The sequence below is a fragment of the Ipomoea nil genome, unplaced genomic scaffold (genome assembly GCF_001879475.1).
Source record: "Ipomoea nil cultivar Tokyo-kokei standard unplaced genomic scaffold, Asagao_1.1 scaffold1932, whole genome shotgun sequence".
Taxonomy (NCBI): domain Eukaryota; kingdom Viridiplantae; phylum Streptophyta; class Magnoliopsida; order Solanales; family Convolvulaceae; genus Ipomoea; species Ipomoea nil.
The window spans coordinates 3,656,565-3,680,687 of record NW_017618360.1 but is presented as its reverse complement, the minus strand read 5'-3'; the positions used below and the strand labels follow the sequence as shown (position 1 = coordinate 3,680,687).

General features: G+C 37.2%; 3 protein-coding genes across 4 annotated transcripts; 2 read left to right on the top strand and 1 right to left on the bottom strand.

The window, feature by feature from the left end:
* The first annotated feature begins 1,401 nt into the window (after positions 1–1,401).
* LOC109193909 (uncharacterized mitochondrial protein AtMg00810-like) lies at positions 1,402–2,333 on the top strand. The gene is made up of 3 exons (XM_019344735.1): positions 1,402–1,680; positions 1,831–2,117; positions 2,204–2,333. Exons 1-3 carry the CDS (start codon positions 1,402–1,404, stop codon positions 2,331–2,333), a joined length of 696 nt encoding a protein of 231 aa, XP_019200280.1.
* Positions 2,334–5,545: 3,212 nt separating this feature from the next.
* LOC109146472 (ORM1-like protein 3) lies at positions 5,546–23,538 on the top strand. 2 transcript variants are annotated; one of them, XM_019294119.1, is made up of 5 exons: positions 5,546–6,057; positions 6,749–6,897; positions 8,277–8,457; positions 20,397–20,403; positions 23,528–23,538. In XM_019294119.1, exons 1-3 carry the CDS (start codon positions 5,872–5,874, stop codon positions 8,413–8,415), a joined length of 474 nt encoding a protein of 157 aa, XP_019149664.1. In that variant the 5' UTR covers positions 5,546–5,871; the 3' UTR covers positions 8,416–8,457; positions 20,397–20,403; positions 23,528–23,538. The 2 variants fall into 2 exon arrangements, with proteins under 2 accessions (XP_019149664.1, XP_019149663.1); XM_019294118.1 differs by lacking the exons at positions 20,397–20,403; positions 23,528–23,538 and having other exon boundaries at positions 5,547–6,057; positions 8,277–8,728.
* Positions 10,282–12,571, bottom strand: LOC109146471 (dof zinc finger protein DOF4.6-like). Its single transcript, XM_019294117.1, has 2 exons — positions 12,330–12,571; positions 10,282–12,015 (listed from the first exon to the last, which is right to left on the bottom strand). The coding sequence occupies exons 1-2, from the start codon at positions 12,351–12,353 to the stop codon at positions 11,011–11,013; spliced, it is 1,029 nt and encodes a 342-aa protein (XP_019149662.1). The 5' UTR covers positions 12,354–12,571; the 3' UTR covers positions 10,282–11,010.
* Positions 23,539–24,123: the final 585 nt, after the last annotated feature.

Sequence of the window (24,123 nt, the reverse complement as noted above, 5' to 3'; positions counted from 1 at the left end):
TGGTAGAGCGGCAGTTTTCGCGCTCTATCAAATCTATTCAATCCGACTTAGGCGGTGAATACCGCAAATTACGTGCTAGGTTTCAGTTATTAGATATCGATCACAGGCAGTCGTGTGCATATACGCACGAGTAAAATGGGAGAGTTGAGCGCCGTAATCGCCATATTGTGGAAACGGGCTTAGCTCTCCTCGCGCAAGGCAACGTCCCACAACAATATTGGGACTTCGCTTTTGAAACTGCTACGTGCCTAATAAACTATCTCCCCACTAAAGTCCTTAATTTTGAAAGCCCTTACTCTCGTCTATACAAAAAGCCACCACCATATCAATTTCTTCGTGTCTTCAGGTGTCAGTGTTACCCCTATCTTCGGCCTTACAATCAGCACAAGATAGAGTATCGCTCCACCCCATGCGTCTTCCTAGGTTACCCACCGTCCTATAGGGGGTACAGATGTATGGATCTAACCAGTGGGAAAATCTATATCTGTCGCCACGTGCGGTTTGATGAATGTGTGTTTCCTTTTAATACAGGACTGATGCAACAGGCCCCGCCGTCCACCTCATCACCTTGGGCTTCGGGTCCCGTCATACCTTTATTACAAAAAGCTCCTGCATATAACACCGGGCCCACACCTGTCACTGAGGCAGTTCCACTTGCTCAGGAGCCACCTTGCTTAGCCATTGCTCACACCTCTCCACCTCGGGTTCAGAAACGCACTACTCAGGTGCAACCTCCAGACCAGGGGCACGTCATGCGTCTTCGGCACATGACTCGGGGCACTAATGAAGAGTTTCAGGCCCTCACTGCAACGACTGACCCCACATGCTATTCCCAGGCTGTCGGGCATCCGCAGTGGCGGGATGCTATGGATCAGGAATTCAATGCCTGCTCCATAACAACACTTGGACACTTGTTCCACCTGAGCCTACTATGAACATCATTGGGTGCAAATGGGTATTCCGCACCAAACGCACTGCAGACGGGTCTGTGGAGCGATACAAGGCGCGTCTAGTCGCCAAAGGATTTAATCAAGTGGCCGGAGAAGACTTCTTCGACAGTTTTAGCCCGGTGGTAAAACCCACTACCGTCCGTATCCTATTTTCATTGGCAATCTCCCACAATTGGACTCTGCGGCAGTAAGATGTCCACAATGCCTTCCTGAACGGCCACTTGGCTGAGACAGTGTACATGAAACAGCCACTGGGGTTTGAAGACCCGGCTCACCCTGGTCATGTTTGCCACTTGCAACGCTCGCTCTATGGCTTCAAACAGGCGCCCGGCTTCACGATTTCTTAATATCTGCAGGTTTTTCCTCGTCCAAGACAGACGTTTCTCTATTTTACAACACCACTCGCGGGTCAAAGGTGTTCTTTCTTGTCTACGTGGATGACATCATCATGATGGACAGCGACGCCAGCTTGGTCAACTCCCTCCTTACTCGCCTCGCCACTGCCTTCAAAATCCGAGACCTAGGCAAACCAGGCTTCTTTTTGGGCATTGAGACAATTGAGGCAGAAGGCGGTATGGTTCTTTCGCAGTGGCATTACATGACGGACTTACTTAGCCGAGCTGGGATGGTTGATTGCAAGCCTCTTGCTACACCAGCTGCTGTCACTAAAGCTGTCACTCCGTTTGATGAGCTGTTTGATATTCTAACACAATATCGCCGCATAGTAGAGGCACTGTAGTATCTCACCATCACACGGCCAGACCTCTCTTTTGCGGTCAATCGATTGTGCAAGTTTATGCACTCTCCGACTGTTGACCATTGGGCCTTGGTTAAGCGCGTGTTGCACTATGTCAAGGGTACTCTTACTTTTGGGTTACAGATCACGCCTTCACCGACTACTACCATACATGCATATTCAGACTCCGACTGGGCCGGTTGTCCTACAGACAGGAAAAGCACCCGTGGCTATGCTGTATTCCTAGGGGACAATCTCATCTCCTGGCAATCTCGGAAGCAGCGCACTGTGGCTCGCTCATCCACTGAAGTAGAATACAAAGCTTTGGCAGATGTCGCTGCTGATGTAACCTGGGTTGTCTCTTTACTCCGCGAGCTAGGACTGCATAACGGGAAACCTTCCAGTATTTGGTGTGATAACTTGGGTGCCACGTATCTCTACGCCAACCAGTTTTTCACGCTCGGACGAAACATGTCGAGATCGACTATCATTTTGTTCGTGACATGGTTGCGTCCAGGGACTTTGCGGTTAATTTTGTGTCAACCAAGGATCAACTCGTCGATGTCTTCACCAAACCACTGCCGGGGCCGCGTTTCTCTACTCTTCGGACCAAGCTCAATGTGGTTGCTCACCTACCTTGTGCTTGAGGGGGTGTGTTAGTGATATTATTATTTGTTACATTTATTATTATTATCTTAGTCTAGTATTATCTTGTATTAGAATAAGTCTCAGGTGACTAGGCTATTAGTTAGGAGACATTAGTGGTATAGTTTTATATACTCTCCTGTATCTCTGTTCTGTTGAAACTGAATAACATTTCCTTCTCTAATCGTGCTTACTTATCCACCCTCAGGATTAATGCAAAAAACAAATTGGTCTAATAGAGAGAGAAGAGGCTGACCCTTCACTTCTTTCTTTCTTGGCTTCGCGCCTCTGCAGGGAGGGGTGGACGTGAAAGTCAAGTAAAAGGATAAGTTTGCCCTCCAATTTAACACCATTTTGACAGAAAATCTAACGGAAGGACCACGAGTGGTTATTTTTGAAAAGATGAAGGACGTCTCGTGGTCGTTTAAAAGTTGGATGACCACAACTAGTATATGACTAATACTATGCTAGAAATAAGAACCCATCTCAACTTTACATTTGTAAAAATTCGACGGATTTGATCAAATTAAAAAAACACGGTGATATTTTCGTAATTAGCATCAACTTCACTATGCAAACATGAACAGTTAAATATGAAATATTTAACAACTAAATATGCAAACCTGGTACATTTTATAAAATCAACGAAAAATCTAAATTTTAAATATAAACCGTAAATGCTGGATCTTAAGTAGTAAAAAAGTGAACCACTAAACCAAATAAAACCAAAAACTCAGTCATAATGGTATCCGGGTTGGACTTCCATTTGGAAGATTATGAGTTCGAGCCTCAGTGGAGGTGTTATTGGTTCTTTGTGTTTCAGTAGGTTGAGAAAGTATATGAACAGATACTACAATGTAATAGAGCCAACAACTTTCAAAAAAAAAAAAAAAAACTCAGTCATAAACTCTAAAATCAAAACCCTAAAGGGGTATTTGGTTCAAGTTATATAAGTGACGGTAAGTATGTTACCGGAAATATAATATGAGAATAACAATAGTTGTATTGCAAGTGTTTCAGTACATAATTCAGCGTGTCCCCTGCTAGCTGAGTGTTTCAGTACATAATTCATAATTCAGCGTGTCCCCTGCTAGCTGAGCGGAGTTCTACTTATACTGGGTCCTAATGGTAACAACATGGCGGGACATAAATGGGGAACGTTCATAATTCATAATTCAGCGTGTCCCCTGCTAGCTGAGGGGAGTTCTACTTATACTGGGTCCTAATGGTAACAACATGGCGGGACATAAATGGGGAACTGAGGCCTTTAATTCTCTCCTTTCGTCGGCCGAGGCAGTCGACCGCCTCAACGAAAAAAAAATAAATAATAAATAAATAAACTTACAGAGTAATAAATAAGAATTGCAGAAACCATGGCGGGACATAAATGGGGAACTGAGGCCTTTAATTCTCTCCTTTCGTCGGCCGAGGCAGTCGACCGCCTCAACGAAAAAAAAATAAATAATAAATAAATAATAATAAATAATAAAGAATTGCAAAAAATAAATAATAAATAAATAATAATAAATAATAAAGAATTGCAGAAACTTACAGAGTAATAAATAAGAATTGCAGAAACTTACAGAGAATTAAAGGCCTCAACTCCCCATTTATGTCCCACCATGTTGTTACCGTTAGGACCCAGTATAAGCAGAACTCCCCTCAGCTAGCAGGGGACACACTGAATTCTGTACTGAAACACTTGCAATACAACTATTGTTATTCTCATATTATATTTCCGATAACATACTTACCGTCAATAAGATAACTTAGGTTATATTTGCTTGGAAATATAAGATTCCCATGTTTGGTTCAGGTTATGTAATTTTCACAGGGAATGTCACATAACCTCTAGATTAAATTTTTAGCTATAGGGAATGTGAGATATCCTCCAATTTCTTAGATAATCTCACATTCCCTTGTCTTATTACTATTTTTGGGCTTTTGGCATTTTAATCAATTTGTCTTATTACAGATGTCTTATTTACATACCTTAGTTTTAAACTAAACACAGGAATCTAACATTCCGTGAACCAAACGCTCCCTAAGTGCAATGCACTTTCGCATTTTTGCAAGTGCAATATTTTAATACTAAATATGCAAAATGTTAATACTAAATGGGAAAAATATTAATACTAAATGTGCAAATATAGAAATGTATGACAATATGCGAATTGCAGATTTTAGTATTCAAGCTTGCATAATAAAGTTGGTGATAATTACAAAATACCACCGCATTTTTTAAAGATTTTTATCTGTTTCGTCTGATTTTTCCAGATGTAAAGTAGAGAGGGGTTCTTGTTTCTCTCATAAGGATTTGTTCTCATTTGATCCTATTATATATATATATATATATATATATATATATATATATATTTATTTATTTATTTATTTATTTATTTATATATATATGGAAGTACTCTAGTGAGAACGGGCGCCCAGAAAATAAATAGGAACCAATATGAGCTATTCATTTGAGAAGATCTACTTGGGATCTAGGAAGGGAACAACGAATTGAGATCTTATGGCTTAAATCTCTTTATTCATGCTCAAATAGGGATTTTAATTATGAAAGGATGAATTGAGATCTTACTGCTTAATAATTTCAGATTTCGTCATATCCTAAGCAGTGTTGAAAAAAACGCTAGACGCCCGATTTGTTTTTATTTTATTTTAGGTTATTCGCCAAAATGATGTAAAAAAACCGGGGTTCGGCCGGCTAGGCGGTCGACCGCAGAGGAGGCCGCGGCCGGGCGCCACCTAGCGCCTAGGCCCGATTTTTGCAACCTTAATCCTAAGTGTGGGGTGACTGACGTGATGAATTTTAACAGTAAAACAATAGTAGCGGATTAAATTGGTAGGAATTAAATATGTAGACCAAAAGTGTTATTTTGCTAATACCCGTAGGATCAACATTGGTATTTGCTCTAGATATATAATATGAATTGTATGACTTGTTTCATTTATCTATTTATTATTTTTAAAAATATTTTAATATAATTATAATTTTATCACTTATTCTCAAGTATATGTTATGGTGTGGATAAAGATTAGTGATAGGATAAGCTTGATTCATAATTTGTTAATATGGAAATACATGCAGACCTTGTGGTTTGAGTTAAATAAAAAATTAAAAAAAAAAAATTGGGATTTTACTGAAACCAAAAATGTAATGAAGCAACACCGTGAATGTGTTGTGCAACGTAGAAATTTGTGTCCGCAAAGCAATGAAACAAAAAGTGGAAAATCTGGAATCTCTGCAAGGGCCGGCCCCCATCCCCTACATAAAAGCTAATCGAGTTTGCCTCTCCTCTTCTTCATCCATCTATATACTCGCCTGTCTCTTTCATTCTGCGATTCGCTTTTTCCATTTTCGTTTACGTTTCACTTTCACTTTTTACTTCTCTCTTTCTTTGTTGAGATTGCGGGTTGGGTTGGGTTGGGTTGGGTTGGGTTGGTAGGTAGAAACGCCCAATCCCTTCCAAATTCCAAGCAAGGCCTTCAATCGTCGGATCTTCCAGTTCTTGTTGTTTGAATTGGATGGCGAATTTGTATGTCAGGGCGGCGCCGACGACGGATCTGAATAAAAACACCGAGTGGTTCACGTATCCAGGGGTATGGTCCACCTACATCCTTATCCTCTTCTTCTCATGGCTCGTTTTTCTCTCCGTCTTCGGCTGCTCTCCCGGCACCGCCTGGACAATCGTCAACCTCTCTCATTTCATGGTACCATTTAGCTCATAGATTTGCTTCCTATTTTTGTCTCATTAAATTGATCCGTTTCTGGATTTTACTTCTCGCTTTATGCTCGTTGATTGGTGTTTTTTTTTTGTTTGTGCTTCGTCGTGTCACTAGTTTTTCATTTTCTATCGGAAATTAATTTGCAATTAGAGGCTTGGACGCGCGAGATTGCAATTGAAACTTGTTATGAGTAGATGTAATTGGTGCTGATTAGTAAACCTAATATGCCATCTCTTTAGCTACCGGTGGAAGCAATTTCATAATCTGTACTCTGAAATGGTGGGCGAATTTATGATGCTCAGCTGCATCTTATTCTGGTGATTCCTTGGTTATGTGAATTCTAGGATGTTGCAAAGGGGATATTTTGTTACTTGGGGGTGTTTGGTTCAGGTTATATAAGATGAACAAGGTTATATTTGCTTGGAATATAAGATTTTCATGTTTGGTTCAAGTTATGCAATTTCCCTGGGAAATGTAACATAACTTCCACATAGGGTTTTTAGCTATTACTTCCATTAGGGTGCTTAGAACCTTGAAAGAAGTTCAAGGTGTGTCCTTTATGTAATTATGTCTGTCTCTGGAAGGATGTCATCCTATTTAATGAAAATGAAATGATGTCTAATTGGTGTTTCCTGTAGATTTTATATCACTTTGTCTGTTTTGGTGTTCCCTGCAGATTACATATCACTTCTTTCACTGGAAGAAAGGAACACCTTTTGCAGATGACCAGGGTATTTACAATAGGTTGACTTGGTGGGAACAAATAGATAATGGCAAGCAGCTTACACGCAATAGAAAGTTTCTGACAGTTGTCCCTGTTGTACTGTGAGTATTCACTTCAATGCTCCAGTCTTTTTGGCCGACTTTTGATGCCTACCGTGTCATATATGATATCTCTTGTTACATGCAACTATGCAATTGGTTAAATTGTAGATGGATGAAATTGCTTGCTCATTCTCATATGAATTATTTGTCTTGCAGTTCCTCTTGCGAGATGTGTGTTGGATACTTTAATTGATTTTAGGCTTTAATGTATGCTTTCTTTAGTTTTACTTGTGGTCAAAGGCATGAATTCTATTTCTTTATTTGTTCTATTGAATGCTAAATCCATATTGATTGCAATAACTAGTTTATCTTGCTCCATAATGTCTATCCAAACAAGTGTTTTGTCTACCTCCTCCTTTCCTAGGAAATTTATGCAAAATTGAGCACATTCCTTCCATTGTGTGCCTTTATATTCAATACAATTTAATAGTCACTGAAGAGCTCCTTTGTTGTTCTAACAAGTAACAAGGTATGCTTGAGCTCGGCCTTGATGTGCATGGCTATGTTGAGAGGGTCTAATCTTGATCACTCTACTCCATTCTTTAACTGAAATTGGATTTTGGGAAGTGTAGCAACAGGGTGTTTTTCCATATATTGAAGCAGTGCTTAGATTATACTTAAGCCTTAAGCTGAGCATCTCAACCAAATATGTGGTTTGGCTAACTCTTGTCAATTAAGCTCTTCTTGTCTCTAAGGAAGAACCCAGAGTGTTTATTCCTTCTGAAAGTGATAACAGGGTAAATTAAGGAGTAAGAAGCCATAATTGATGTTCTGGTCTCTTGAGTACTGTTCCATTGTCCTGCTTTAGATTGCCCATACAAACTCTGGCAGAAAAGCCCAACTTTCTAATCTGACACAAGTTTAAGGGCTTGTTGATGAATTTGGAAAAAGTCCCTGACCATGGCAATAACCTAGATGCTTTATCAGATACATGCTTTGCTTTGAGTCAAATGCTGTTGGAGGATGATTTGAAAGGGGTTTAGAAAGTAAACATAAAACATATATTTTAATCATCTATGGAATAAATAAGCAACAAGATCTGGAATTGACTTCTAGGGAAAAAGGAATGCAACATTTCTGGGTTATGGAATAATTTCCTTGTTGAATAAAGGTGCCGGTTGGTGACTTGGGCTGATAAAAAGTGGTCACAGATGGACAGTTTTGTGTTTTTGTTATTTCCTCTTTCTATTTTTGGGGGTTGGAAGAAATATGAAATAGCAATCTGTTTATTTATTTCTTTATGTGTGCAACAGTGCAAAAAGTATAAAAGATAAAAGAAGAAGAAAATGCAGATATTATTGGAATTATCTGAACTGCATCTATTAGATTTCCTTTATTTGCTGAGCGTGAAAAAGACTTGTTTTTTTTTGGTTGAGCAGGTATTTAATAGCCTCTCACACAACTGATTATCAACACCCAATGCTGTTCCTGAACACAGTGGCGGTTTTTATATTGGTTGTTGCCAAGTTTCCTCATATGCACAAAGTTCGCATCTTCGGGATCAATGCAGATCAGTGAGAGAGCTGAGTGTTGGTTCCACTCACTATAAAGTATGAATCCATTTTGACGTCCTCTCCCGAGTAAATTGAGAATGCCCCCCGCCCCTGTACAGATGATGCATGTTTGAACTGGAAAGGGTCTCTATATATTGTGTAAAAACGAAGGGCTCGATCTCTCTTGTGGGGGATGTTCGTTCGTTCCTTATATGAACTGAACTCATATCTTTGTACCAGCCCCATCTGTTGAAAACTTGAAACTCCCAACAATTTAAGAAATTTTATTTCACAATTCACACAACACTTACTTGTTTTAAGGGAAAGATTATCATGAACTCAACTCTTGCATTGTTTTTACTTGTTTGGATTGATCTTGTTACATAATCCCCAGGGATTACATATCCTGGGAAACTGTACTGTAACACTTGCTTGCACGTTTTTTGTTTTGTTGTGCATGCTAATTAGACTTTTTTTTTTTTTTTTTTAAAAAAAAAATTTTTTTTAACCATTAGGAATCTTGAGCAGGTTGTAAGAGGCACTTTTAAACTCGTTCCATATTTAGATTAATTTTCATTCGTCAGTACTGGTCAGATTGAGATTAATTTCCATTCGTCAGTACTGGTCAGATTGATTTTTTCATACGAGAGGGGTTTGAGACTTCTCTTAAGAAATAAGAGCGCACGATTATTTATGCTAACCAAGCTGGTTATTAGACTTGTTGAACACGTCTTGGTACATATATGAATCCCCAGCTGAATTGTTGCGCTAGCCACTCCCACCAAATCCACCACTTTCTGTTGGGCAAGCTAAGGCAACACGCATGAAAGTTGAGTTGTGTTGTTTAATCAGGACCATTGGGACCTCATCGCTCTCTTCCAAGGATTCTTTCATAGGATGACGCGAAAGCGTAGGCGGTGGTCTGATTTCATGATGAATGAAAAGGTGATTCATAAATTTAATAATGTGGTCTGAATTCTGATCTGCTCGGTTTTCTAAACTTCCTAATACAAACAAAACGACAGTTAACGTTGGATAAACCACAAGCCCATCCAACACCCTACCCTAAAACTAAAAACAGGCCCAAGAAAACGACCCCTCCCTTCCCTTCCCTACACCGTGCACATTCATCCAGTGTGGTGATCGGTGAAGTGACTTACAGCAGGAAAACTAATTAAACAAAACACCCTACATACCCATTAATCAATCAATAAAATATAATATTCCTAAAAATCCAACTTTAAAAAAATAAAAATAGAGTGTAGATCTGGGAGTGGATGGTGGGATAATTTAGATGGAGTAAGTGGGAGAGATTATTCCATAGCACGCCTACCCAGAAGAATGTTTGTGGGTCCCATGGTTATGACCAAAAGAGGGTAGGGTTTGTCAGATCTTTTTAAGTTTGAAACAATGGCAGAGAACATGGCATGGCCAAGCACTGCAATATAATCATCATCCATTGAAACAACACATTATATTCACCACTCCTTCCTTGTACAAACAGGTGTCAGTCATGGTCTCATAGTAGGTGAGTTTTTTGGTTATTGTAGCAGGTATATCTGTTACTTACCCTACTCCTATACTAGGTAAATCCTCCTTCTAAAAATGTAAACCAGTCTAAATTATTTATAGTTGACCGATTCGAACCAAGAAGGCTAATAATAGATCACTCTCGAGAGTTAAACTTGTATCCTCTGGGTTACCAAGCCACTGGGCTGACTAACTTGGCTGGAGTGGTTGTCCTGGTGTCATTCTTTTGTATGGATCAACTAATCAATAATGCAAGTAAATGCAGATTATGAAATGCTGCATCATATATATCGCTCAAAAAACATACTGGTATGGTGCATGGTAGGTTAATTAGTTCTTGAATAAATAAATGAAATCTTCATAGTGGGAAATATATTGCAGTGAATTATATAAAACCATATTTGCAAACCTAAAAGAAAAGAACTAAAATACAGTCAATTAATACAACTCAGTACAAGTACAAACATGGATCTAGCTAAGCTAGCTTACAGATTATACATTATTGAATTGAAGTATCAACCCAACCCAACCAACCAACCACATATAGAGGAGTAGATAATATTAAGGATCTTTTTGCCTTCAATTTTTTGTGTGATAGAATGAAGAATCACATAGTAAAATGCAGAGAGGGATCATATATATATATATACAAGCTAAGCAGTCATGAAATATATATATATATCCCCCTCTCTGTAATAACATGTATAATTGGCTTTCAATAATATTCTTTCTTTAACTCAGATCAGTGGCCCACTTAAAAATTCTGGGCTTTTTTTCTTCTTCTTCTTCTTCCATCACTCTTGAATATTGCCTAAAAACAATAATTTTCTAACACCCCAGCACAGCCAAAATGTGTAATATAGTGATCATCAGGAATGAATAAGGAAGGAGCTAGATAGAGAGAAAACCCCTTGATTGTTTCCTATATGTTAGTTTTTTTTTTTTTTTTTTTCCCAAGAAATCCAAACAAGTCACCCACCATTAAATAAACACTAAGATAAAAACAGTGAAAAAAAAAAACAAAAAAAATTCCCCTTCCCAAAAAAAGAAAGAAAATCTGAGATAAAATTAAATATATTTTCTTAATCAATTACCATGAACCCCCTCCAGCTCCCAAGACTCCATTCCAAAATCCATGGCCAGTTGATTCCCCGGCTGCTGGGTTGTCTCTGTCTTGCTCGCCTCCATCTGGTGCGGTTGTAGTGCTTTTTAAATCTTCAAAAGGAAAGAAAAGCCTTCCACCACCGCCACCGCCGCCACTAGTGGTTGTCTCTTGCATACCTGGAAGATGGTGGTGGTGGTGATTCCCATAGGCGGCGGTGGCGCCGCCTCCACCGCCATTCCCAATCCCATCGAGGGAGAAGTTTAGGGATGGCTTGAATTCCGGGAGAGGGAAAGATGAGTAATTAGGGTCAGGAATGGGCATGGGAATGAAAGAACTCATGAGTCCTCTTGATGAGGTCATTCCCGTCAAGAGCTCCAGAGCTGAGAGTTGATGAGTGGCCGTAGATGATGATGATGAAGAAGATGGATGGTGAGGATTTCCCCCATCTTTGCTGTTATTGCTCTCGTAGTTTGGCACCTGGATCAGCTCAGTAATAGTCTTGAAATCTTGATGGTGGTGGGAAAACCCCAAGTTTAGATCTTGATGATCATCATCATGGATCTTGCTAGGGTTTTGTTGTTGTTGATGATGGAGATGATGATGGGGAATTGGGACAGGTGGCACCAGATCAGGCAGCTTCTTCACTGCTAAACCACCATTAGCAGAAGCAGAAGAAACAGAAGAAGAAGAAGATCTTTTGTTCTTCCGGGAACCACCCCCCACCGGAATATTCCTCAGAGATCCCCCTTCCGTCCAGTATCTCCGGCAAGTCTTGCAGAAATACCTGGGCTGTGAAAGGCTATAATTGTTGTAGTAGCAGAACTTAGTATTAGTAGAGTTGCACCTGGGACAATTCACAGCCTGCTCTTTCTGGGGCCTAATTTTTCTCTCCACACTAGAAGAAGAAGAAGAAGATGGTTTACTTGATGAGTTGTTTGAGCCACTACTTATTGTTCCCACTATTTCTTCCATTGGTTTCACCACTATCTCCTATACAAAAAAGATCAGCAATTTCCATCATGCATCACAGAGAGGAATTCAGCAAAAAAAAAAAAAAAAAAAGTATAAAAAGAAGACAAACAAACAAACACCAAAAGTTGGATGCTTTACACTTTTTCATCCCCCCCAAGAAAACCCCATTAACAAAGAACAAAACTTGATCCCTGGCCTTTTCTTCATCAACTAACCTTAATGAACAATAATGTTTTTAATTTATTATACATAGAAAGGGGGGATGAGGGGAATGGATCTGATCTGTCCATTGTTATTATGGGGAAGCTAGGGTATAAAGGAGATATGTGTACCTGTGGCCATTGAGCAGTGTCCATGGATGGATGGATGGAGAAGAAGGAGATGATGAACAAGTAGAAGAAGGGAAGAGAAGAGGTGGGTATTGTATAATTATAATTTTCTTGAAAAGAAAAAACAGCAGCTTTTTGCTCACTAGTGGGTTTAAAAGCAAGAAAAAGGAATGTTTGGGATGGTTGTTTGTGGACGTTCTAATGTGCTTTATGTGTCATGTGTGTATGGACTATCAAGAGAGAGAGAGAGAGAAAGAGAGTGGGGATTACCGATATTGTATTATTATAATATGTATATATATATATATATATATTAATATATTGTCATAGTGGAAGAATATTTGTTACTCCATGCAAAAAGTTGAATGGAGGGGACTCATTCATTTTTAATCAAATGTAAGAATTTAATATTTGACTTTAAGTATAGAGCAGCCTTAAATCTTCAGGCTAGCTGTCTCACTCAAAAAATGTGCTTATAATTTTACCAGGAATTAATTAATGTGTTCGACGGTCAAAATGCTGGACACACTGCCAAAAAAAAAAAAATACAATATAATGTTTGTGGGTGGTTGCGTTCACTAATATACCGCCCACCGGCGTTATCTTTCTGACCAGAGAACCATGAACAAGTCAATTTTTTTTGTTCATTTTATGCTACTAATTAAGTCCTCATGTTTTTATTAGTTGTTTGTATTGATAATCGATTTCGTGCTGATGGGATGGTGACTTGTGGCGAACATTTTTATTTTGTTTTTTCTTCTCTTCGTGTTGGATATATGTTTGAATGTCTGCTCAAACGTTGGAGCGCAATTTGTTTTTAACGAGCTCGATTAGTGTTATTTGTCTAAGTTCATATTATCATAATAAATTTTGAGTAAATTCTTGTATGTCAATTTTTTTTTTCTTGGTCCCACCTTGTCTATTCTCGGTTCCTGGTTCCACATCATTTCACTAGACCCCTGTTCCTGACTCTACTTGGTTCCACCTAGTTCCAAGTTCACCTAGCTTATTAGTCCTCCCATGACCCATTTCAACAAATTATTTCGGCCCGTGCTTGGGATGAGATTCAATCTTGAGACATTCTATAGGGAAAGTAACAGTTATGTCATCAGACCACAAGGTACTGTTAGATGTATCTTTGAATGCTTGCGCGAAGGTTTGAACGCAATTTGCTTTTTACAAACTCGGTTGGTATGATTTGCCTAAGTTCATATTTCGAGTAGTTTCTTGTATGTCAGGATTTTTTTTTTCTCATTTTGTGCTAATTCCTCGTATTCTTAGTTGTTTGTATTGACAACTGATCCCATGCTGATAGGTTGGGGATCATCTTTGTTTTCCCTTTCATTCATGTTGGATGGATATATGTTTGAATGCTTGCTCAAAGGTTTGAGTGTAATTTGCTTTCTACAAGCTCAATATAATTGGTATAATTTGTCTAAGTTCATATTTTTTAGTATCTTGTATGTTCAAGGTATAAAAAAAAATGATGAATTCTACCTAGCTTACATAATTACCGTGTTAATCATATTACAACAACACTACAATAAACTAGCAAGTAATATAATAAGTTAGACATAACCACAATCAATTCAACTCAAGGTACAAAAACATTATGACAATAATTAGCACATATCAATTCAACGTGTCACCACTCAGCACTAAAGTGGTACAATTAACATTCATACATATGAATTGTTATTTGATTTGATTCTCTTTGATCTCATGTTTCAAACATCTACGTTGAGTGGGTTCGTGCATGTCACAATAAAACTTCAATCTTCAACACGTCATACTCACTTCTTGAGATAACTTTGTAGAGATTTTGAATCAACCAAATACAGAGATAATGAGATATAAATATTAGAGATTAATCACTAATTTCATTCACTTCAGTGTCGTGATAATGAGCTCCAAAACCCCAACTTATATAGTCCAATTAGTGTAACTAATTGGACTAGAAATGTGTCGCCCAACTCCCTCAAATTAATGAGCTCCATTCGTTTAAATCACTGCCTGAAAACTTGTTCAAAATGCCAAAATTTAGTTAGAGAAATTCGTCACTTGACTGACCACGTGCTGACCCATGTACATAATACTTCTAAGGTAGATCCAGGCTGAAGACTAAAACGCAGGAAGAGATCCCGACAGAAAGACGGTCCTAAACAGTCTAGCTAATTAAAACAACCTAAGTTTTGACAAACAATTTAGCCAACTAAAAAAGAGTTTAAACGTGTATCATTTGTACACTTACAGAAAACATAAGCAACCAAAGACACGCATGAAGGAATTGAATAATTAAAATTTTCTTTGTTGACAAGAGCATAGGGGTTCATCATATTCAGGACCGGTCCTATCATTTTATAGGCCCGGGACGTATGAACAAAAATAGGCCCTACATGAAATTAATATATATTTGAAAAAAAAGTGAATATATATTTAAAGTGAATAAATATATCCCTAAATTGGTCTTGGGAAAAAAGCTTTAAAGTGAATAAATATATATATGGAGCCATAGGTACTCGACCCCTGGACGTCAACATTAAAGTCCCCAACTCCATCTAACTAAGCTAAATTAATTTTATTTAGTTGGAATGTATATAGATTACTTATACGTAAAATTTATAGTATATATATATATATATATATATATATATATATAAACAGTGAGCTAAGATGGACCCCTTTTAAGCCTGGGCCTTGGACAAGGGCCCAGCTCGCCCTTGCTCAGGGTCGGGCCTGATCATATTCTTTAATTTAGGGTGGCAGAAGGCATATGGTTAATAAGAAAAATTACAGTTTCATAGGCATATATGTCCAATACCTAAGAGGAATATAGGCTTGGGCAAGCAAAGGTGTGAGACCAATTTCGTTAAGATTTTCCTAGTTGACATGCAGTACAAAGAGAATGAACGTTATTTAAGGACTTAGACATTGGACAATGACATGGTACTTAGAGCTTATTAGTCTACCCGTTTGTGAAAGCAAACAATAACAATCTTACTTAGTGTTTGGTGTTGACTGTTTCTCACTCAAGGTGACTTTGTGGCTGACACTTGGAGTGAAACCAAGGTGTTGAAGATCAACAGAAGTGTACATCCGGATTGAGGGAGCACCATACTTGACTAGTAGTGCTTTGTGAATACTCTACGTAGTCTTCCACTTGTATTTGCGATAAATATTAGTGGAACCTCCTCGGACATTAAGGAGAAGAGTGGAGTAGGCGATTGACCGAACCACTATAAAAATATCTATCTCTATCTTTATTTATCACACTTTACTTTTAGGTTATTTATCTTTGCGTTGTGATCTAACCCGTTGATTAGATCGACAATCTTAGCTGCTCATATTTAACTTGTCCAAACCCGCTACAAGTCATTTTGTGACTTTTGCTGCCTGCTACTAGCAAACCCGATGGTACGTAACACTATCTTGAAAAATTTCTTTTTGTTAAAATTGCTTTAAAATTTTCTAAGTTAAAATTTGAGAAAGTTTATTCACCCCCTTCTAGACTTTCTTTTTCTCTTGGGACCAACAGTTACTTTGATTGTGAAGTGGTAGGTGGTCTATGTTGAGCAACAAAAGCTACAAGTGGCTATGGGGAAGCTGATCGAGGAATGTTGTCAATGTAGATAAACTAATGCGTGGTGAGATAGTCATTTAGTTGATCAATTGTCACAAGTTTTTTTGTGGTCAATGAAGAGACCATCACACTATACTCAAGCCTTTAAACCGGTATAGATTATGCTTATCTAAATCAATTGGTCAGCTGGCTTCTACAAAGTAGTCCAATTAAAACCTTGGCTTTGCCAAGATACTCACTTGTAATGGAATTCCGATCCCTTGGCGCAATGATTGCATCTAACTAAGGAGACTCAAAGATTGTGCCCATGAGGAGGACCCAAACGCTGCTTCTATAGCTTTCCATAGGACCTATGACATGGCATGTCTCACAAAAACATACATAACTTCATTATACAGAAACGAGATGAGCATGAACAAAATAAAGGAATCATAACAGACACAATTTTTGGCCGTAGAATTGGCTACAACAGAACACCCATTCAGAACTTGCACAAATGAAGCCAGGCACAAGAATGTGTCATCAACGTATCCACTGAGATTTTGATCGTGGAGAAAAAGGAACAAGCTAAGTTTTTCAGAATAAATAATTGGATGAGGTAAGTTTGATGGAGATAAAGTGATGGACTGCCTATAGATTATTTATTGGGGCTAGGGGTGGGTTGGCAACCATGGATCGTTTTGGTCTACTAATACCAGATGAGAAAAAAGAATTTCTACAGATAGAAAGTTTTATTTATTTATTTATTTATTATTGATCAATTGTGTTTACAAAATATAAGAAGGGTGTATTTTTAAGGATACAAGAGATAATTTTAATCAGAGCAAGACTGATAAAAGTAGAGTAACAATAATATACAGAGATAGTGAAAATTTTAAAGTTGATGAAATACAGAATCCTAATAGAGTTGATCGAACTAATATAATAATTGTAATTCGATCAATTAATTTAACTAAAAAAAATGTTACTTCCACAAAATTTTATGCACAAATTTAAACATTCTAATATTGGTTTCACCAGGACTATGTGGTCTAATGGTATCCGGGTTGGACTTCCATTTGGAAGGTTGTGAGTTCTCAAGCCTCAGTGGAGGCGTTATTGGTTCTTTGTGTTTCAGTAGGTTGAGAAAGTATGTTTAAGTAGGTTGAGAAAGTATATGAAATAGGGCCAGTACCATTCAAAAAAAAAATAAAAATATTGGTTTCACAATCTAAATATTTATTAGCTATTAGTGAATTAATGGACTTCACTAAAATCTATTCAAATGAGGGTCGCTGCCTACGAGTCTCAAAATGTGTATAAAAATTTGTGTACAATTTAATATAACAGTAATTCATATGTAATATGTAAATGTTCAAAATTGGAATACTTTGGACTTCTTCATTTGAGTTGATAATTATGAGTAACAGAGATTAATTTATCTTATTGTGGTCTTTTATCAGTTAAGGTCATAAGTCAAGATTAATCATATATATATATATATATATATATATATATATATATATATATATATATATATATATTTGTATAAAGGATGTGAATTTTTCTTGAAATTAAAAAAAAAAAGACAAAAATTAAATATGATATTGAATACAGAATATAGCCACCTGGAAGCAAGCAAATAGTTAGCATTTACCTAGGTAGCTTAATTTTGTTTTTGAAACCATGATATTCCTTAATTGACTAAGTAAACTTTTGGTACATCTTAAGATTTCAACTTATCTCATTGATTGTATTTGGGAAATTTTACTTTCAAAAGGCTAGAAATTCAATGAATTTATCTAGGAAAGTCACTACCAAATATGTGATCATCACAACTATATCTTCTTCATCATTTCCATTTTGTAAACACTTTAAACTTTCATAACTAGTTCAAATCACAAATCATCGTATCTCCATGTGCAACCCTGTTCATCAAATTGACCAAAAAACCTGCAATTCTTTTCTGTTTATTTTTTTTCTTTTCCTTTTAAAATCTTGAAAATTAAACCATATAAAATTTGATGCAATTAAATAGTAGTAATTAATTAACAATCAATTAATATTACTACTAGTAGTCTAGTACTGCTTTTCAATTTTACTTTGTGTAGTGTTGTGGCACCCGCCAACTTTCTTGTTCCTTTTATACACTACAACTTTTTGGACGAAACCTTTTTTTTTTCTTTTCCTTTCAAAATCACTTTTTATTTTATTTTAATTTTTAAATTTTTGCGACGTACAAGTTAAGATACCTTGCTTTTCTATGAAGGAGAGGCAAAGAAAAGTGAGTCATGGAATTAGCTTTTATATATATCACCTTTTCATTTTCGTTTTTATTTACCTTCAACATTCCCATTTTCTAGTCACCATCTATTTGACCACTTTCACCCTTATTATTATTATTATTATTATTATTATTATTATTATTTTATTATTATTATTATATGTTATTTTATTAGTGTTTATGCAGGATGAAAAGATTGAGAAACGACAATAATTAGATTTTTTGGATGGCATGCACTTTAGAGAAACCAACGATAAAGTAATTCTCAGCAGAAAAGACTAAAGAGCATTATAAAAATATAAACTTATTCATGTCACGAGTTGCCTCTTTTTTTTTTAAACGATTTCTTCATTTTTTGTTGTCGGGCAATTGACTTAATTTGGTAACCATATGTGCAGGGACAGAGTCAGGAATTTCGTTGAGGGGGGGCGAAGAAGCAGGGACGGATCCAGAAAATTTTTCCAGTGAAGGCGAAACATTAAAACAAAAGAGATAATTTTAAAAAAAAATCTAAAAAGTATATGTATAAATATTGTTGGATATGAGCAAAAAATAAAACTCATCGAAATTTTATAAAAATATTCATAACAAAATATGAAACATAATTAATTTGATAAAATAATTTGAATAAAAAACACATAATAAATTACACATCTCATTATTAATATAAAAGAATGTTATATATGTTTGTGTGTGTGTATTAAATATTAACAAAAAAACTATTAAAAACGTGATTGTGTTGAAGCCAAAAAAATTGAAAAAATATGTTAATACCAATATTTGAACCCATGACCTTCATTATAACCAAACACATACTTTTACAACTAATCTAACTCACTTCTTGTTAATATTCATATGTTTATTATACTAATACTCAAACTTGTACTATATATACATATATACATACAAAGGTTATATATGGGACGGGAGTGGAGTGGGGGGAGGGGGTGGGGGGCAGCGGCCCCCTGCCCTGCTTTGGCACCGTCCTTGCACATGTCACCTTTAGAGATGATTACAATTCAGCAAGAAAGTTAATTATTGTGTCTAACAATTGATAGCTTGCGTTACACCAAAAAAATAAAAATCCTGCTATCAAAACAATAATCTAAGGTAATTAGCCTATGTTAACTTTGATAATTTCATTGTTGACAAAATTATAATTTTTATCTTTTAACCCTATAATTTCACAAAGATGAGATAGAATTATTACAACTAAATAAATTAGAGATATAATTGTCAAAAAAATTAAGACCAAACCAAATATAATAAAATTATTTGTTAAACATTAAATCTAAAATTAAAATACAAGCAAGAGTAAATTAGTAACAAATTTTTTACCCTAAATATGTTTGACAAAAGGTCAACAACAACACCCACAATTGTGTATAATTGGTACGTTCATGCATGCATAATGATCCTAGCCCAACACCACTCTAATGATCATATCAGACCCTATACATCGCTAGCTCCAAGATAAATTGACGTGACAAATTAAATTAAATTATGCAAAAAGTTAAGGATTCTGTTCATAGGATCCAAAGCAGTTAAGTTGTTGAAATCTCATTCAACTCTTAAATCAGCATGCCTTAAAGTGATCAAATGTCCCCGTACGTAACACCAAATGTATATTGATGATTTTATCGGATTAGGTCCACCATAAATTGAAATTGAATACAGAATATAAAATAGGAACAGGAAGATCACGATTTTATTACTAGGGGAGCGTAAAGTCCAATAAATATACACAAGAATGTTAGGCAATAATGTGGCTAACATAAACTAAAGTAACGAGGAACCTGACCTCGTAATAGCGGAAGCTTCGGGATCATCAGAATGTCCCTTGCCATAGTCATTGGTATTGCCACTGGATTGTAAACTTGCAGAATAAAGGTTAATGTTTTGTCTATCACTTCTCTCCCGAATACCTGATGGTGCGTGTATTCTGAATACAGGAGCTATGAGAGGATTGTTTTGCTTAGAAGCCTACATGCCATCAATGTAGGCAGATATTCAGTTAAAGCTAAACGGAATATCCTAAGTTGCCTAGCAGATTAAATCACTAACTGACTTAATCTTCTACTTGCACCACAACCACTTAATTAATACAATATATTATAATATATTATATTAAGAAAAATACTTACATTCTCCCACTTGGTGCAAGTACTGGCACAACCTTCATTAAATAACAAAACACATGAACCATAGTAATACGTCCTCTACTGATCAAGTGAGTAATATCTTCTATGATCACATGCATTTAAAGTCCCTAACTTAGGTTCTTTATGAACAAACCCTATGTTTATTCTTAGTCCCTTAAGGGACGTTTCTCAAAATATATTATGTGCACAACTGAAAGAAGAAACCATCCAAATTCACTGTATGATCTCTAAAACCTTAGAAGCATGTCTTAAGTAGAGATCTCTTAATGTTTGTAACATGCTAACTATATTCTATGACTTCTTTATAAGTTAACTTAAACACTACCTCTAACGGCTAAGAGTTTGGGGTTAACACGTCTGTCACTCCCACTCATTAAGATAACCCAAAGATAGTTAACTCACAGAAACATTCCAATAACTTAGACAACAAACCAAAAAATCTAAGTCCATAAATTTGAAATCTTAAACATACACCATAACTTCCCAAATAATCTCAAGGTCCACTTCAAAATTAACTGAATATTATGAGTCTTACTTATGTCTTGCAAAATTGTTTTGAGCCTTATAAACCAAAATGACCCAGGATCAATTTTGAAGAAACTAAAGACTCTAATAATCGCTAAAGAATTTATTAATTGGCACTGCACCACAAGTTACTATACATTCGTTCTAATAAATTCCTCAATATTGTTACAACATTTTCATAAATATGTTGCACAACCAAACGTTCAATAAAATGAACTTATGAATTTATAAGAACAAAAACTAAATTAATACTTGTGGAAATTTTTGGACTTATTGCTAGATGCACAATCCAATTTGGAATGTATGAAGACAATTAAATCACTGCTGGAAATTATGGAATTTTCGACCACCTAAAAGTGATATTAAATTGAGTCGAAAGCCTTGTTCCAACCACTTTTGGTATCCGGAAAAACCTTTGTTGCTATTTCTGACCACTTTTTGCTTTCAACTTGATTTAAGATCACTTTCAGGTGGTCGAAAATTCCACAATTTCCAGCAGTGAATCCATCAGCTTTAGTGGAGTATTTCAATTTTAATGACCTTTTTCTAAATGATCACTCCCATTGATTAAGATACTCTTTAGTCAAACTATTAAAGATATAACACGCATAATTGATTTGACCAACTAAATAATAAATATATAATCGCCACCATTAGTTGGGCATACTAAATAATCAATATTTGGTTCCAATTATAGTCCAACTAAAGAAATAATTAATGACATAATTCCCCACCATAGTTGGACATACTAAAGTAATAAAACACATCTTCCAAAACCTAGTTAGAATTTGGCTGAAAAGATACATTTTATTATTGGAATCCAAAAGAGGTATATCATACCACACAACTTACTATATATAGTTAATCTAAATAACCAAGTAAGCGTCGTTAAACAATTAATAAAATGTGCTTAAATTTTGGGAAGTAACTAAATACATGTTTTGCCAATGCAAACTATGCAACTTAGAATTATAATTGAACTAAATTTATAAATTCTAAGAAATTGAGATACAATTATTATCTAATGGGTTGATGAATTTATTGACATAAAATTTACCTGTAGGCTAAAGTTTTAATTCTATTAAATTCAATTAAACACTTATGATAGTATTTTGATCTCAATTACTAAATGGCCAGAAGAAACTAGTGACATAAAAAGATGAAGTAATGGGTTTAGTTGTGTATTCAATATATGATAGAATAATACAGCCAAGGTTGCAAAACTCGGCCGCCTAGCCGCCTAGGCGCTAGGCGGCCCCGAGCCTTGGAGTTTTGGCCAAAACTCGGCCATCCACCTAGGCGGCCGCCTAGGCGGCCTGGGCGGCCGCTAGGCGGCCTGGGCGACCAAACTCGGCCAACTCGGCCAAGTCGACCGATTTCATCCGATTTTGACCGTTTTTGATCGATTTTGTTCGATTTTGACCGATGTCGTCATTCATTAATTATTGATTTTAATATTATTATGACATTGTGACTTATAAATTATCATTATTTCATTTATTTAGATGTTTTATTTGAGTGAACGTTGAAAACAACCTCATTAAAATTGTCGAACTACAAGTCTGTTACTATTTTTTAAAATTTTTTTGGTGCCCGCCTAGCGCCACTTAGAATCCGCCTAGGCGCCGCCTAGACCGCCTAGGTGCTAGGCGCTGCCCGGCTGCCCGACTAGCGCCTAGAGCCTACTGCAACCATGAATACAGCAGTACAATAGTAATAGACTATGTAACTACTCCTATACATCAGGTTAGTAGTTAAAGTTAAATCTAATTACAACCACATAATACTAATCACTAACACACCCCCTCAAGCACAAGGTTGGAGGGAGACAACATTGAGCTTGGCCCTCAGAGACCCAAACTGAGTAGCTGGTAATGGCTTCATGAAGATGTCAGCCAGCTGGTCCTTCATAGACACAAAGTTAACGATGAAGTCCCCAGATGCCACCTTGTCCCGCACGAAATGGTAGTCAATCTCCACATGTTTGGTTCTGGCGTGAAAAACGGGGTTGTCACACAGACAGGTTGCGCCCAGATTATCACACCAGAGAGTAGCTGGCTGGCCGGAATGTTGACCAAGCTTGCGTAAAAGCGATACCACCCATGTGACCTCAGCCGCAACATCGGCAAGACCCTTATATTCAGCCTCAGTTGAAGAACGGGCAACTGTCCGCTGCTTGTGTGACACTCAAGAAATCAAGTTGGAACCAAGAAACACTGCGTACCCACTAGTCGATTTCCAGTCAACTGGACACCCAACCCAGTCTGAATCTGAAAAAGCATGAATGTCACAAGATGCAGACGCAGTCCAGCGCAAACCTTAGGCGAGCGTGCCCTTGACATAACGCAAGACACATTTTAGAAGCCCCCAGTGCTCATCAGTTGGAGCATGCATAAACTGACACAACCGGTTGACCGCATAGGAAAGATCAAGCCGAGTTATAGTCAAATACTGCAGTGCCTTGGCTAGGCGAAGGTATTGAGTAGGATTCTCGAACAGCTTAGTCGAGGGAGCTACAGCCTGTGTTATAGCTGCTGGAGTGGCAAGTGACTTGCAATCAGACATACCTGCCTAGTTTAAAATATCATCCATGCAATAACACTGAGAGAGAAGAAGGCTCCCATCTACCGACAACGTCACAATGCCAAGGAAGAAGCTAGGCGTGCCCAAGTCCCTTATATTGAAGGTAGAGGAGAGACAGAGCAGAAGCGTGTCAATCAAGGTTGAATCATTACCCATCATGATGATGTCATCCACGTATACCAATAGAAATACACGTGAGGTGCCCTCTGAGTAGTGAAATAGGGACACGTCGGTTTTGGACGCCGCAAAACCTGTAGACAGTAAGAAATCATGTAGACGTTTGAACCAGGCCCGAGGTGCCTATTTCAAACCATATAGGGACCGTTGGAGCCGGCAGACATGATCAGGGTGCGCTAGATCCTCGTAGCCAGGTGGCTGCCGCATAAATACGATTTCAGCCAAATGCCCATTTAGAAATGCACCGCGCACATCTAGTTGGCGCGGGGTCCAGCCGCGGGACACTGCAGGAGAGAGTAACATCCGTATTGTAGTAGGCTTGACTACAACGCTAAATGTGTGAAAAAAGTCTTCGGCAGCGACTTGGTTGAACCTTTGGCAACCAAGCGCGCTTTATAGCGCTATACAAATCCGTATATCTTGTGTTTAGTGCGGTACACCCACTTGCAGCCAATTATGTTCATACCTGGTTCGACCGGGGTGAGCCGCCAAGTGTTATTATGTAGC

Coding starts and splice junctions, on each gene's coding strand:
- LOC109146472 (XM_019294119.1), top strand. CDS start 5,872: ATGGCGAATTTGTATGTCAGGGCGGCGCCGACGACGGATCTGAATAAA. Junction 6,058..6,748: donor TCAACCTCTCTCATTTCATG/GTACCATTTAGC, acceptor TGTTCCCTGCAG/ATTACATATCACTTCTTTCA. Junction 6,898..8,276: donor ACAGTTGTCCCTGTTGTACT/GTGAGTATTCAC, acceptor TTGGTTGAGCAG/GTATTTAATAGCCTCTCACA.
- LOC109146471 (XM_019294117.1), bottom strand. CDS start 12,353: ATGGACACTGCTCAATGGCCACAG. Junction 12,016..12,329: donor ACACTGCTCAATGGCCACAG/GTACACATATCT, acceptor TTTTTTGTATAG/GAGATAGTGGTGAAACCAAT.
- LOC109193909 (XM_019344735.1), top strand. CDS start 1,402: ATGGACAGCGACGCCAGCTTGGTCAACTCCCTCCTTACTCGCCTCGCC. Junction 1,681..1,830: donor AATATCGCCGCATAGTAGAG/GCACTGTAGTAT, acceptor TTTGGGTTACAG/ATCACGCCTTCACCGACTAC. Junction 2,118..2,203: donor TGTGATAACTTGGGTGCCAC/GTATCTCTACGC, acceptor GGTTGCGTCCAG/GGACTTTGCGGTTAATTTTG.